A 17,113-nucleotide genomic window follows, 5' to 3' on the forward strand; every position below is an offset into this window, starting at 1 on the left:
TAAAGGTGGGATCAGTAGTTTTTGAAAAACAGGGCCGTGTCTACTAATGATGGGGAGGAGAGAGCGCTCGACTTAGCGCTGAGACGTAGCCTAAAGCCGTCACACACTTCCAACTTTTTTTCCCCGATGCAGGAAAACATGACCAACATTTTTTTTCCATGGCATGTTTTTGCTGGTAAACCTTGACCCCTGTGCTCCTTGCTACGTGCACTTTCACAAAGTGTCGCTGCTGTCTTTCTGGGACGGGCATCCGTTGCACAATCCGCAGAATATTAGATAAGGCCAGAGGATATCCTCTACTTTACAAGCCCAGGAGAGAGAGAGGGGAGAAATCCATTACAGAGAGCTCAAGAAAATGGAAAAGAATGTGTGAGTCATTTCATTTAAAAAACAAACAAACTGTAAAAACAGTCTACCTCTAATGACTTTCTGTCTCTGATGAAATATTCAAGACCATGTGTGCTATTAGATCATGTAAACACGCATTCACGCCTGGGTTCATTTGGTACACTGTATGTAATGCACACTTTTCACTAAATAATCACTTCACACCAGAATATCCTGTTTTACTAATTTTGTGTTTTACTAACATTCCTGATCAGTGCCTATTATTCTGAGAAAAAAAAACTTTTGTTTTGTCTTTGTAATTTTTTATAAAAAATGAACATGCTGCGAGTCATGTCAAGTCACCTTTATACAATACAGATTGTTTCAATGAAGCAAACAGAATTCAATTATGCTGTAAAGCAGCTCAAAAAGACAACAGTAAGCAGTCATTATGTAGGCGAAATCAGCTTTGAGTTGATTCAATTCAGTTCAATATTTGTGTAAACTTTAGCAATTATGAAATGTGTTAAATTTAGCTATAAAGCAGCTCTGGAGAAAAGAGTGATGTCATCATGGAGCTCAGGATGTGAAACAACATCAAGGCCATCCGTGCTATTAGGTCATGTAAACAAATAGCAATATATACATTGTTTTATCTAACTCGTCCATCAACCAAACAGTTGATGGACCCCATTGACTTCCATAGTAGGAAAAAAAAAATACTATGGAAGTCAATGGGGTCCATCAACTGTTTGGTTACTGACATTCTTCAAAATATCTTCATTTGTGTTCAACAGAAGAAAGAAATTCATACAGGTTTGAAACAACTTGAGGGTGAGTAAATGATGACAGAATTTTTTGGTGAACTATCCCTTTAATTCTGTCACCATTAAGGATGGCCATCCTTTACCCTGAACACCTTGGATGCACTTAGAGGTTCCTCTATATTCATTACCATGGATCTTTCATCCGGATATTGGCAAGTGCAGCTTAATGAGGTAGACAAACCAAAAACAGCCTTCATTACTGGTAGTTCTTTATATCAGTTTACAGTGATGCCAATGGGTCTTGTCAATGCTCCGCCCACCTTTCAACATTTGATGCAGCTAGTGTTGCAGGGTCTGTCCTGGAAAACATGTCTTGTGTATTTAGATGATATCATCGTCTACTACAGCAAGAATTTTGCAGAGCACATTCAACACTTGAGGGAGGTCTTCCAGCGTTTGAATTCAGCAAACTTAAAGCTGAAACCAGCTAAATGTTCTTTTGCCCAACAGCAAGTGACATTTCTGAGCCATATTGTGTCTTCAGCCGGTCTTAAACCTGATGTTAAAAACATTCAGAAGGTTAAGGAATGGCATACTCCTGGAAATCCTACAGAAGTTCAAGCTTTCTTAGGCCTGTGTTCATATTACAGGCGTGTTATTGGCTGCTTTGCTCAAATGTCACAGCCACTGCATGCTCTAACTCAGAAAGCGAAGTTGTTTGTTTGGACTGAGTTAGAACAGGATGCTTTCAGTTCTTTGCGACATGCACTTACCAATGCTCCAATTCTTTCCTACCCAGACTTTTCAAAGGAGTTTTTGCTCTTCACAGACGCTTCCGGAAGTATTCTGTGCCAGAATAAAGAAATAAAGACAAAGAAACTGTCATTGCTTATGGCAGTTGTCATCGCTTATGGCAGATTCTGTCCTTTGTCGAAGAGTCAGACCTCCACCAGGTGAAAAGATTCTGCAGGTTGTAGTTCCACCTGCACTACAGCATAGCGTGTTTGAGACTTTGCATGGTCATTTACTCTCTGGACATTTCAGTGCACAAAAGACTTTGCAACGTGCAAAACTGGCCCCACATGTCTAGGGACATTACACAATGGTGTGTCCAATGTCAAGCTTGTGAATCAAGGAGACCATAAACACCTCATCAGCAGGCCCCAATGCAAAACATAGTCATAAGCATGCCTTTTGAAAAAGTTGCTGCTGAGCTAATGGAGTTGTCCATTACACAGAAAGGGAATCGGTATGTTCTTGTAGTAATGGGTTACTTCACCAAATACCTCAATCTCTATGCAGTTACTGATCAACGTGCAATGACTGTCGCCAAGTGCTTGTTTGAAGACTATGTGAGCCAACATGGTGTGCCCCAGAGTTTGCACACTGACCAAGGCCGACGGTTTGATTCTGATTTGGTGAAAGAACCCCATATCAAGCCATGTCAGACGGTATGGTAGAACGTGCCAATAGGTCCATAAAAGATCACCAAAGGTGGGGAATGGGATGACCACTTAAAACAAGTTGAATTTGCCTACAATAGTGTTCATTCCTCAACCAAACATACATCTTTCTTCTTAGCACATGGCAGAGAAGCTCGCCTACCTGCTGATCTTCTTCTTGGTGTACCCCCAGCAACAGTGATTCACTATAATCGGCTTAAAACTTATTGCTCTGAGTATGGGATTGTGTAATATATAGAGTGATATCAATTGAGTTCAGAAAAACAAACACATTCAAAGTGTTATTTGTATTTTGTTAAAGATTCATGTTCGCATTTTTCCTGTACCCCAAAGTGTTTTGTTTTAAATTGCAAATGTAAGGAAAGCATATTTTCTTACAGATGTATTGTTTCTGTTTTATATATCAGGAAACAAGGATGTAGCGTAAAGGGAAGTAGTGTTTTTATTATGACGGGGTTACAGAGAGGAGAGCGGAAGAGAAAGAGTTAATAAAGAGAGAAAAAGAGGCTAAAGAAGAACTTGTCCGTGTCCGAGTCCGAGAACACCCACAAACAAGTATTGCTATAGCAACACAGAGGTGCCATCCTCTCATCTTTTATAAATGGATGAGGACTGATTTGCTGATTGAAGAGTTGTGCAAATGAGTTTCACACAGGTGCATTAGAGATTCATAATTATGCAAGTACTTTCTAACAGCTGTGAATAGATGTTTTCATTTTGTTCAACACAATGAATCCAATAGAGTTTGGGGTCTTTCAATGAGATCTGTGGTAACTGTTTTGACAAAGGGTGTGAAAAATGTGTGAAACAAATAAAAACGTGTTAAAACATTTGCAAGAGAAGACTTCTGCTGTGCTAAGAATGTGATGAAGATCAAGTGGATCCCAGTTTCATTTACTGCGTCTCAGCAAATTAGAAAAACTGTAATGCCTTAAAACTAAAGCCATGAATCTACTATCATCTCATCTACAAACTTATGTTGCAATTTTGTGCTACTTTCTACAAGTCATATTTCCTCTTTTGAGCTACAAACTTTTTAAATTTGCTACCTAATTGTGAAAATCTTTATTTTGAGGACTTTATTGATGCCATTAATCATCTTAAAATCAAAACATTTCCAGGAATGGATCGATGGTTTGTCTTCTGAGCTCTACATATTGCTAAAAATAATTATTTTCATCATAAGTATTATTAAAGGTTCTCTTTCTCTATACACTTACTCAATACAATATTACGTTACAAACATGTCTCAATAACAATTACAACGTTTATTTTGTAGTGCTGTAAGAATGAACAAGGTGCTATATATATATCATTTATTGATTTATTTATCAGTTGATTTATTTATCATTTGAGATACACACTGATACACACTGTAAAAAAATAAACAAAAAAACTTAAATTTACTGTAAAACCGGCAGCTGTGGTTGCCACATTGTGTCGACCCAGATCTGTCCCTCATACCGTGTGGAATGATGGCACTTGGAGCTCTGCTCCCGCTTGCCAGATCTGAACCACAATCAGGCCACAGGAATGCTGCATATCAGCCAAGCGTAAAGCAAATAAAGCACAACTGTACCTTTTCTTGGCCACAAAAACTATTTACTGTATAAAGTAATCTCAGCCTTAACAAGCCAGTTAACAAGCAGAATCACTGAAGGCTTGGAAAAACAAGAACAGATTAAAGAGAAGAGATGAGCAAAAAAAATTAACAACAACTACACCTGACTTCCAGCCACAGCCTTAGATTAAATTAACTTTAAATCAAAGAACACATTAAATCTCTCAAAATCTCAGCAGAAGATGATTAAACAACTCCAAAAACAACATAGCAGCTTATTACTAACCAGTTTGACTTTATTTCTCTCATACATCTACAAAATATCAAATGAAAAGGTTTTTAAGTGCTAAGACAAAAGGTTTAGCTCTAATGCTAATGATCACCATTATGGTGATTAGTGTTACATTTAGTTGAGCTTTTCACCTTGATTTTGTTTTAGTTTTGTTTTCTCTGGCTGTTGTAACTGTGTGTTTATAAAACACATTTACCGTAGCAAAGGAAGATAAGACATAATGTGACCGGGTGATGATAGCTGACTATTGATGGTAATATAATCATCAGGCTGATTCCCTGATCTCATCTGAGGTTGAATCATAAGTCTGTAGTGCCATGAATGGGAACTTTAGCAAAATGTTCTTAGAGCATATTTTTGTTTGTTTGGGATAGTACTGATACTTTTCATGAGAAATGCATTCCAATCCAGTTGGACACACTGGGCCCTATTTTAATTTAAGTGCACTGTCTAAACTAGCACAAGGCACAAGTGCACTAAGGGTGTGTCCGAATCCACTTCTGCTAGGTTAACGACAGGAAAAATGGTTGGTGAGCCCGGCGCATGGTCTAAAAGGGTTGTCCCTATTCTCTTAATGAGTAATGGGTGTGTTTTGGGCGTAACGTGAAATAAACCAATCAGAGTCTAATCTCCCATTCCCTTTAAAAGCAAGTTGTGCGCACGCCATATTGGATTGCTATTTACATGGTGGAATTTGCACCGAAAAGGGGAAAAAACGAACGCGTCTCCAGAGCGCAAATGGACATCTACGGGACAAGCCGGAGTCCACCATATCTATGTGTGCACAATATTAATCTTTTACATTTTAATCCTTTTATTTTGAATATTTGGCATGTTTGTGTGCTGTGTGCCCTGTGTGTGTAATAAGCAAAGTGTATGAGCGTTGTGGACCCGCCTGTAGAAGCACATTAATAATGTGCCCTTTAAATAACAAAACAAAAATACTGCGCCATTGACTTTAGATCAGGTTTTTGTTGGTCAATGGCACAGTCTATTTCAGAAGCCTCAAAATAGCAACACGCCAACAATGCGCCTGAACACACCTGAACACACCTGAACACACCTCGTTTTCAGACCAGCATGCCCATGGACGCACAAATGGGCGCATTTGTTAAATAGGGCCCACTGTTGCAAAGCAAAGACATTTTTCCACCTTGAAACAAGTCTCATCTCAATCTGATCTCATTCTGAAGCTGAAAAATGAACAGTGAGATGTTGATCATACAAAACATCCAGACATGTGTGTGTGTGTGTGTGTGTGTGTGTGTGTGTGTGTGTGTGTGTGTGTGTGTGTGTGTGTGTGTGTGTGCTTTCGTGTTTGTTTTGCTTGTGTTAAGGCAGACAGCAACAAGACGTTGGGTTTGTTTAGTCTCATAAACATTGAACAACAACCTCAACAGAAAGAAAGTCAAGAGATGTTCAGATACAACCATAATCACAGAGAGACAAATGGATAAGCAGATATGAGTGAGGGACGACGTGTCTCTCTGCTCGTGTGACTTTCGTGTTTTCTGGTTTCTTGTCATGTTGTGTTGGTTTATACAAACACGGATTCAAAGACGAATGAAACTCAGACAGACAGAAAATGAGAGTTACAGAGTTACAGTTAGTCTTGAGAATTTTGTTTAGCCTGTCATTTGAAGATGATCTTAAGATGATCATAAACTTCTGGTACTTCTCACGCGGACTTCCCAACATACTTATGCATATGTCAAGTGATTTAAAAAGTGAGTAAAAAGTGTTTAAATTATTAGTATTTTTCTTCAACACACCTATCTTTTCACTTCAGAAGACATTGATTCATCCACTGGGGTTGTATGGATTACCATCACGACCAATATGTGTAGTTTTATTAAAGGGATAGATCACCCAAAAATGAAAATTCTGTCATCGTATACTCACCCCTCAAGTTGTTCTAAACCTGTATGACTTTCTTTCTTCTGCTGAACACAAAAGAAGATATTTTGAAGAAAGTCGGTAACCAAACGACTGATGGACCCCATTGACTTCAATGAAATACTATGGATGTCAATGGGGACCAGCAACTGTTTAATTACCAACCTTCTTTAAAATATCTTCTTTTGTGTTCAGCAGAAGAAAGAAAGTCATACAGGTTTGGAACAACTTGAGGGAGAGTAAACGATGACAGAATTTTCATTTTTGGGTGAACTATCCCTTTAAGCGTCAACTGAGCATTTTTTATTTCCTAAAAGATTTCATTTGTGTTTATCTGAAGAAATAAAGTCATATACATTGGGGAAGGCATGAGGGCGAATAAATGCTGAGTACATTTTCCTTTTTGTTTGAAATATCCCTTTAACTTTTCTTTTGTAGTATTTTTGTTTTCATTATATAGAGAAAATTAACACGTTTCAATGGTAAGAAAACAAACCAAGCTTTCAAGAATTTCAAATTTCAGGACTGTAAACTGTGTAAGAACGCCAACACAGTTGGTGTGTTTTGAGGCAGTGCACTGAGGCTCTTTTAGGGCCTATGAGGTTTTTATTGGCCTCTAAAGGCCCAGCTGTATCTCAGCACCATAATATCATACACACATGGGGCTCTTTGTGTGTGTAAATGACAAACACCCTGGAGCTCAGGGTTTCCACATCAACACTCACAACACTCGTTACTAGTCAATGAAACACATCAGGCATCAGGTCAAAATACTGAAAAACAATCAAAATGAATTCCTGTGTGTGATTCAGAAACATTATGATGAATTTTGTTCATATACTACAAAAACACACTACAAAATTCTATAATACATACAATACAAAAGAAAATGTCAAAAGGAAAAGATAAATGCAAATCTGGCTACAGGTCTGGGAGGTCCTGTCATGACAAACCAGTGTAACAGGACAAACACATCAACATAACTAAACAATTCTGTCTCATTGTTTTTATTATATCACATTTTTTTTTAAATTGTGCGTAAATGTATGTCTGTAATTCCATGTTAGCAATGCAATGTAAAACTTTTACCAAGCCAACAAAGCCACTTGAATCTTGAATCTATTAACCTTATTACTTATAACAATGTAAAACAAAAGATGTATAGAACAAAACAAGTGTATGTGTGCCAATGAATTCAAAAAGTTAAATTAAATAAAAAACAAGAAACATACATAACCAATCCTAAATGCTGATACTGTATGAAAAGTGTTGAGACTTTTGCTTTCTCTCTCTTTCAGTTTCTCTAGGTCAGAATGAGGATGTTACTGGTGACACAACATACTTGCCTACTCACTCACTCTCTTATCTCTGACAACAATCCTGTCTATTTGTTTTTCTCCTCCCATCAGATCATCAGAGAATATCAGTCTTGAGTCTCTCAGAGCTTGTTCAGTCTGTCAGGATGAAAACAAGAGAGAGGAACTATGAAGCAGATCTTTATGGATCAAGCGCATATGAATCCAGGATCCAGAACACAACCTTTTCCTAGAGGAGTTTAGGAAATGACACTTCCCTCTCATTCTCATGTAAGTCTGAGTACATTTACTCATTTACTGCTGTTCATTTCACTCATAGGATCAAACATCACATTAAACATAAGGAACTATTTATTGATGAATTAAAGTCCAGACATGACAGACAGATGAATGGAGAAACAATGAATGAGATCAGAAACTTGTTCAAGATTATTAATGGTGAAAATGCAGTAGAAGATCAAGAGTCTTGGGTATACTGTAAATTTGGGAAAGATTAACGAATATCTTCGCATGTCTGTTGACGTCACTTCCATCTGATAACATCCGTAAAACACATGGTGTACAGAGATAGAAGAGTTTACAAATCTAATGCAAAATAGTCAAATAAAACGCTGCAGATACGAGCTTGATTTATGAGCCCTACATGGGTTTGTGGATGTTATGTTGGCCTCGGTTGGCTGTGACTAATGATCAGGTAAGTTTGATGAATTCTGAATGAAAAGCTATTTGTACAAATAATGTCATACTTATTAGCAATGACTGTCTGTTGCTCATATTTGTGTTTGGCCTGCTGTGGTTTTGTTGTCAAATGCTTTATTAACTAGAATTAAAACAGAAACATTTTAAACATCAATAAATTAAACATGAATCGGTTAATTAATGATTATCAGGTTTATCTGCTCTAACTATTTTTTTTGATTGATTTGTTATTAGCATTTTGTATTACCGTCTTTGTGTCCCGGTGCACGTGCAGGTAGTTTTAAATTGTAGTTTGATTTTGCTAGTCTTACAGTGACCAGTAGGGTAAGATGTGTGAAGACGCTTCCCTTCAGTGACATTTACTGCCAAATTAGAACATATTTAGAGAAGAGTTTATGCACAGGATAATGATGCAGCATTCAATATATGAAGACTTCATGCAAAAGTCCGTCTAACGTTTTTCTTTAATATTAACATTTTTATCAGGCTCCAATAGACCTTATGCGCCAGAGAAACGAGGGCGCCGCCATCTTTAGAATATTGTCTTTGAACTTCCGTTTTTGTGGTCGCTCTGTATATTTCTATGGCATTGCTGTCCAGGATAATAAGCTTTTGAAGTGGATTTAATTGAGGACTGTAATGTTTAAAGGAGATGTCATAACAAATGTCAGTTGACCGGGAAGATTTTAAAATAAGCCGTTCATTCATAAATAGCCTATGCAAGATCGCTGTGAAAATAGCCTACAGACCGGAAGTCAAAAGACAACGAGCGCAGCGCTGAAAAGGGGCGGAGCTACATAAGGTCTAGGTTTCTGAATGGTTTCTGAATGGGCTGGCTGGGATTTAGTGAGTTTGTATTTTATGAACATATACAGAGAGCATTAACTCAATATTATTATCTCATTTTTGACAAGTGGCTTTTACAGGCTTTTGCATCGGAGGTCTTCATATAACATGAACAAAATAACAAAGCCAGGTCTTACCTACAGTAATGATTGATTATGCACAAACATACCCAATGGAGATCTAAACTTTTGAAGTCCAGGTTACACAATAGAATAATTTAAAATTCAGTAGGCTTACTATTTGCTCACCCTTTTTGTTGTAATCCTGTATGACCTTTTTTTCGTTTTCGGAACCATGACGATGCATCTCCACTTCCTTCCACTGTAAAAAAGAAAAGCAAAAAAAGGCCAAAATATTCCAGAAATGGTCATTTCTGATTAGGTAATTTGGAGTGCGAGTCTGCGCTGTAGTTATCCTGAGGTGGAGCCGTGGGATCAATACTCCCTCTCCCACAAACTCAATCGCAAGCACAGCTGTCAATCATGAAGTTACACCCTGTTTTTATAGCATCAAATAACTAGGCTATCTAAAATCAAACTTATTGGAAAAACTAACACTTGAACATACGTCTGCATGATACTACCTGAAATGACAGAAACCATATTTGAAAAAAAATTATAATTTTAAGTGTAATTGGATTTTTTTTTTTTTTTAGATTGGCTCACATTTAAGATCTCTCCAGAGCCCGTCTACGGAGAGCCTGCCCACTCCCTATTAAGTCCTATTCTACTGAATTGTGGTTGTAGTTCCACCAGAGTTCCACTGGGGGTGATCACCCATGAGTGCAAAATGAATGGGAGTCTATGGGGCTAGACGGCTAAATTTGTCTCTTTCACCCGATTGCCGTTGAGAAATCTCAGATTTGATTGTAGCTTTTGCAAGTTCAGGGTTATAGGTCGAAAGTTGAATGAACGAGTACTTATGTCCTTTCGATTTCTTAGAGGTTGAGTTGTTGTTGCCCATAACACGCTAGCATTCTGCTAATGAACGCTGATTGGTCAGTGAAGGACTGATTACGACCAGAGATACCGCTTGATGGCATCGTGTCATCCGCAGCGGGACCAGAAACAAACAAAACAAAAACTCTCCTAGCACGTGTATTTAGGCTACCATTTTTTACAGTCTATGGTGTTTACCTGTGTCAGCTGTGTTGTCGATGCCTTGAGAGAAAAGAAAGTGCTGAGCGCGAACGCACCAAAGTGACTGAAGGATTGCCGTAGAGCAGGATCTCTGGTCATATGATGTGTATGACCTCATTGACACTTTAAAATACTTTTTAAAGCAAATAAGTGACTCTAAAAAATCTAACACCCAGCAATGTGTAATTTATTTGCATCTCCTTTCGAATACAACATTCAAATTACTAGACAAAAAATTATATCCTGAGAAAAGTGGATTTTGAGAGGTATAGCTCCATAGACCTCCAATTATTCTGCACTCGTCCTGTGAGCGCCCTCATGTGGAACCGTAGTGGAACTGCAACCAGTTCAGAATCCGGAAGTGTACTGAGAGTGGAACTTCTCGCCTTATTAGACATTCTCTGATCTCTCCTTCTGCATGTAATACTGAAGTTAGCCCCCAGGGGGGATCAAAATGCTTTCTTTGGGTTTGACTCTTTATGGTTTGACTATACTGAGCAGAGGATTTGCCTTAGCAGGCAGTTCAGAGGCCAATTAAAAAATAAACATTTGAAAAAGAAAGCGGGAAAAAACACAAAACACTGTATGCAATGGAACGCTATATGTTAGAAACAAAAAAACAAGAACACACAAAGTATTTTTTAATTTTTTTGTTACCCCATATCCTTATTTTTTGTGGGCATTTTCAATACTTTTGGTGGTATTTTCACCCTCCCATTAATTTCCAACCCCGGTTTGTGTGAAGTGAAGGCCCCTTCTGTTGCATTTCAAGTCCATTTCAAGTGACTCAGGTGAAACATAGCAATTAGCAAAGGCTGTTAGTGCTTGTGGGGTCCAAAATGTCCTTACTACTATAAAATGGGACAGAGAGAAAAAGACTAAACAGCTTTAAGTAATATGCGTTCAAAACTGGATCAGCTTTGGCTGTTTGTTGGCCCAGGGACAACATTTCAGTCACAAATATTTCAGTAAACCTGAACCCTACTTGTACACTAAACCCGAATCATAACCTACTCCTAAAATTTGAGGGAAATTATATACGTTATAAGCAATGCTGTACAAGCTTATAACTCTAACCCAGCCTTGAAAATCTGAGTGCTAGATATGGGGATGTTGTTGCAGGACCAACAAGGATGTTGATAGAGGAAACCTGTCCTATAATCAGATTCATCTCTATACACATATCCCTCAAGGTAAGCTGCAAATGTGCACTTTGCCACCTTGTATGTCAAACATACAGTATTTTTTGCCATGTAATCCAGTAATAGTTCCTAAAATATTAAGATATTAAGACTTGTCATTGTCAAATCAAACCTTTCTACTTCTCTACTTTAGTCAGGAGCCTCTTTCTGGGTGTGGTTGTCTCACTGTTGTGTGGCGCCCTCTACTGGATAAACACCCAAACCAAATCTTTGAAATACTCAAGTGTCCTAACATATATTTGGACACCTAAGCCACACTTAAAAAATGTATTTGCATTATTTAACAAAATATAGCACAAGCACACTGTAAGTGGCACTGTAAATTTAATTAAGTGCACTTTGTCCTTGTGTATAGCACACTAAAACGGTCAAGATCCAAAAACAAACCCTATAAGACCAGAGTTTATGCAGCTGCTTACAGTGGAGGTGAAGCCCCAGAAAGATGACCAGATTTGATCTAGTCTGCGTGGAAGAGGATAATGTAGTTACTAAACTTGTTTAGATACTAAATTAGTTATGTTATACACACAATGAACAAACAAATAAATATTTCAGTTCAGTGAAGTTCAGTCTTGGCTTTTGCATGTGCATCTTCTGGAGGGAAAACCCATCAGCCACCTGTGCAAACAAAGTCACAACCAAACATGATGTAAGAAACCACAAATGTGAACAAACCATAGACCCTCAGATATGATGATCCTCTTGTAAGGCACCCATTTTACTTTGTAAAATTGTAATACAGGCCTACATGTCATATTTGTAAAAATATTATCGTGAAAATATTTCGTTTATGTTTTCAACAAGAAAAGATTAATCCCATGATTTCTGTTTTCTTCTTCTCTCTTTTGTTTTAATTGAGCATGCACACATAAACACACGCACGCACACACACAAGGATATGTTGAATAGGCTAATACATTTTTGGCCTGTTGTTGATGTGCATGATGCCTCCTGCCATTTAAAGGCTGTTTAGTAAAGCTTTTGATTGGCTCTTATTTGAATTTGCAGAGGACCATATCTGCCAATGACATCATGCACATTGCCACCGAAATATTTAGGCTATTTTTATCACTTATAAGTCATGGTGGTCACTCTCACACAGGGTGTAGGCTGCAATAGAAAACAGCTTAAAGGAGCTTTCACCTGCTGAATTGTTCAATGCGTTCCACCTTCGGACTAAAAATATACCTGTGCAGAAGTTATCAAATTGACCAGAATTCTAAGTTAATAAAAATGTTATGCCTGAAATATTTAATAAACATCATACAGCTGTTAGTTCTGATCCTCAAACTTGATTGGTCAGCAGCACTGCAGGAGATGTCTCTGTTAGTATCACCCTGCTTGTCCGTTTGCAGCAATTGGCCTCATATTTACAGACTGCCGTGTGAATGTTCATTTAATGTTCACATGCTTTTTTCACATAGTTTCAGCACTTCTAGTATTATTTTTGTGTAAGCATTTATTTCATTGGTTGAAGCCTTTGAGAAATACCCTAGATTCCTGTGAAATGGCTTTGACAGATTCAGTTTCCTGGGCATTCACGGCAATATAAACTTCGGTATAAGTGTTGTAAATATGCTTTATGCGTTAACACACTTGGCAAGTAAGTGGGCACTTTATGTGCAGACCAAGTAAACAAACAAAGCTAGCATGCTGCAATGCTGCTCGGTTTCCACTTGAGGTTTAGACAACCGTGAGAACTGAGATAAATAAACTTAAAGGTTTTGGAAAAACACTGCACTGGGTTAACAGTAAAACCTCCACTCTAGACAAAGGTGAGAGTCTTTGGCTGTGCCCAAGCCAGTGGAACATGTTTATGGTTTTGGTTTAGCACTTCAGTTAAGTTCAGTTAAAAACACCACTGCATAGTGTTACTTTTTTACTTAACAAATTGCAATATAAATATATATATATATATATATTACTGTACTGTACACAAACCTATATTAATAGACATTTTGTTATACATAATACTATGGGTTATGCCAGGCCATTTCCAATAAACCAGTTTAGAATACTTTTTTCTCTTTTAGTTTAATTATTGATTTATAATGAATCTGGAAATGGTGCTTAATGTATGTCTGTGTTCACTTCATAAAGTCATAAACACCAATCAATATGAATATCAATATGGAAATGATTTAATATGACATTGAAATTTCATTAACTTGTCTTTGTTATTAAAGTAAAATGCTGTTTACATTAAGTATAGGAAAAGGCCTACTATTACTATAGGGACTGTAGTGATACCAGCTAAAGAATTTTTTTGTAGATTATTAAAGTGACATTCTCAAACACACAAAAACATACACACACAAAAAAAATATTTATTCAAAATAAAGCAGCTTTATAATAAAGGTAGATTATAACTGAAAGGCTGGACTGTGTTCTGAGAATAAAGGTGTTTTCCTAAATGTTTCCTAAAGAAGATATATTGTTTATGTCGGTAACCAAACAGTTGACGGTAGCCAGTCAATGGCTACCATCAACTGTCTGATTACCGACATTCTTCAAAATGTTCAGCTGAAGAAAGAAACTCATACAGGTTTGGAATAACTTGAGAGTGAGTAAATGGCACAATTTTTTTAATTTTTGGGTGAACTATCCCTTTAAAGTAAAAGAATGAGAAAATCGAGAAAATATTTCTGCCATTCATTTGCGATCACATTTCTTCTTCTGATTTGAATACCCAAATCTCAGATGTTTTCTCAGTATAAAATGCATATAAAAACAACAACAACAACAACAACAACAGACGGACTCTTCAAATTCTCATTTTGTTTCACCAAAAAAAAAAAAAAAGAGAAGAGAAGAGAAGAGAAAAAAAAGAGAAGAAAAAAAGTGTTGAGTTAAAGAAAAGTAGGTTGACAAGCCACAAAATTTCACAAGAGAAGACTTTATCATCTTATGGTCATATATAACTGATTCTGGTTTTCTTTTTTTATAAAGATTAGTTAATACAGGTATTAATTGAAACATCTTGACAAATAAACAGTTCCCTTTATTAAATAAATTGTTAAATAAATTTACTTCTTGGTTCAAAAGCATGGAAACCAAGCATAAAAGTAATGAATAATGTGCACACACTCCATACTGAAGTCAAAGTATGCTAGAAAAAAAAAGAAATATCCACTTCAGCCACTACCGTAAACTTTTGACCAGATACAGATTAAGACAAAAGTTGGTTAAACTTTATTTTAAATGGAGGGGACATAGTTACATTGTACTTACTAAAATAAGTACTGAGTAATATTAAGTAACTACACAAACTTCGTATAGCGCTACCATTAGGGTTAGTTACTTGTAGACTAGTTATGCATAATCTGTTGTTATTACTATAGTAAATACACATAGTAATGTTTAACTACATCACCTTGAAAAAAAGCGTTACCCAAAAGTCTTCCAACTGACAAAGAGAAGTAGACTAACTAGTATACAAAAGTTCCTAAACACTCATTTCATCTGCAACAGGGGTTTTCAAGCATTTTGATTCCACCAATCTACACATTATTACAGTTTTGTTGGATGTACACACAAGGAAAAATATAAAACTATAGCTGTCAATTTAATAAAAATAATTGTGATCATTCTCATGACTTCCAAGCAGTCTTTATAAAGCAGAATGAAATATTAATAATAATATTCAATTTAGTTTCAAAACCCCTGATCTAAAATTATTTTTAGAAGTTTCAGAGTGAACAAAGTGAACAAGATAGGTATAAGATCAGTCATACTCGTGTGTTCATGACTTCGGCAGGTTTAGAGCTGCATATGTGCTGGTGATTTGGTTGGAGCGAATATTTCTACGGATCTTGGAAAAATCCATTGTGGCGTACTGAAAGAGAAATATCAGCAATTCCAGATACAGTTGACCAAAATGACATAAATCCTTAATAATTTAAGTTTATTCTTACTTGTAAGTCGTGCTCTTCAATGACTTGCGATTGCTGTAGATCAGCGTTGAGTTGTGATTCTTCTGTGGACCTTCTGTTTCCAACAACAAAAACCTTTACCAGTCCTAAACATGGAACAGTGAATTCAGGTTACATTATTCTTTCTTAATAATAATGAAATAGTCAAAAGCCTAAATAAATAATATTTACATATTTAATTAACTTCAGCTGCCTATGGAGAAAAGCATGATATGAATATGGCTGAAAATATCTCACCGATCAGCACAATGATCAGAAGCCCGTTCATCAGAGCAGATATGATGGTAATAATGTGCCATTGTGTCTGATTCTGATCAATAAACTCCAGCGCTGTATGATTGTGACCCTCAATTGTGTGATTGTAACACTCAGTTAGTTGAGTTGATTCTGTAAGGAAAGTGTCCAGTTTCTTACAGTAATAAACTAAAGATTTAAAGCACTGAGAATTATGATAATACATTGTTATTTATTAATATAATTATGTTTTTCATATCTAAAAATGTATAATGGCAAGTATGAATGTAAGCAGTGATCATTAGTGAGTCTTGATCACTGAAAAAGTAATGAACTCACCGGTGAAGTGCAGTCTGGTGCTCTTGCTGAGTTTTGGAGGTGTGCCTGTTTTCATACAGTAATAAACTCCTAATTCATCAGCAGTCACATTATTAATAACCAGACGATGTTTAAATATCACAGAATATTTCTTACTGAATGCATTATTTAAGTAAAAAGGTGATTTTGATGTTGAGAATGATCGTAGAATCACTGTTGGAGGATCTGGTGTTTTCAGTAAAATCCAATAAACCTCATTTTCATCAAGATCACAGTTTATGGTCACATTTGATCCCAAATCAGTGAGTTGATCTGAGACTGCAGCTCCACAACAGATTAACACATCTATAAGATAAAAAAAAAAAAAAAAAAAAACTGATAAAACCCTGACGCATTACACAACAATTTTAATTTAATTTGAATAAGTTTACAAAGCCTGTATATATAGCCATATCATATAATAAACTCACAGAGCTGAAGCTGAATGATCTTCATGTTGTTCTTGTCGAGATTAAAACACTTCAGAATGATTCTGTTTCCCTCCACACAACATTAAGATGAATCTACTGCAGCTCTGAAGAAAACACAGGAAGACAAATAACCTTCCACATCAAGAAGAGGAAGTCTAAGTCAAACTCACTCTGACCACACTTTTTTAAACATCTAATGCCCTTATTGCCATCACCACTTCATTAATAAACTTAAAGGGATAGTACGCCCAAAATTGTTTTTTTTTTTTATATAGCACACATAATACAACAGAAGTGGCCCAAGGTGCTTTACAGACAATATAATAAAAATACGTATTAAAAAAAAAACTGTACATAGAAACAAGCAATTGAAAGTAAAACATAAGACAAGACAACTATACTATAACACACAAAAAAAAAAAAAAAAAAAAAAGGGCCAGGCCACTTCAGACTGCACCCCATGCAACATCTAATAAATGGGTTTTTAACAACGTCTTAAAGACAGCCAACGACTTTGCTGATCTGACAGAGAGCGGAAGGTTATTCCACAGTGTAGGACCGACTCGAGAAAACGCTCTGTCACCTTTCCGTTTAGAGTTTGTTCTGACAGTCACAAGGAGATTTAAATTTTCCGATCTCAATGACCTAGAC

The 17,113-nt window shown here is 36.6% G+C and overlaps 1 protein-coding gene across 1 annotated transcript; it reads right to left on the minus strand.

The window, feature by feature from the left end:
• Positions 1-14,081: 14,081 nt before the first annotated feature.
• LOC308701930 (uncharacterized protein) lies at positions 14,082-16,568 on the minus strand. Its single transcript, XM_081384408.1, has 5 exons — positions 16,463-16,568; positions 16,014-16,337; positions 15,678-15,827; positions 15,423-15,526; positions 14,082-15,343 (listed from the first exon to the last, which is right to left on the minus strand). Exons 1-5 carry the CDS (start codon positions 16,485-16,487, stop codon positions 15,251-15,253), a joined length of 696 nt encoding a protein of 231 aa, XP_081240534.1. The 5' UTR covers positions 16,488-16,568; the 3' UTR covers positions 14,082-15,250.
• Positions 16,569-17,113: the final 545 nt, after the last annotated feature.

Source organism: Scardinius erythrophthalmus, assembly GCF_964197995.2.
Source record: "Scardinius erythrophthalmus genome assembly, chromosome: 14".
NCBI lineage: Eukaryota > Metazoa > Chordata > Actinopteri > Cypriniformes > Leuciscidae > Scardinius > Scardinius erythrophthalmus.

Coding starts and splice junctions, on each gene's coding strand:
- LOC308701930 (XM_081384408.1), bottom strand. CDS start 16,487: ATGAAGATCATTCAGCTTCAGCTCT. Junction 15,828..16,013: donor CACCAGACTGCACTTCACCG/GTGAGTTCATTA, acceptor CTTTCCTTACAG/AATCAACTCAACTAACTGAG. Junction 15,527..15,677: donor TCTGATCATTGTGCTGATCG/GTGAGATATTTT, acceptor TTCCATGTTTAG/GACTGGTAAAGGTTTTTGTT.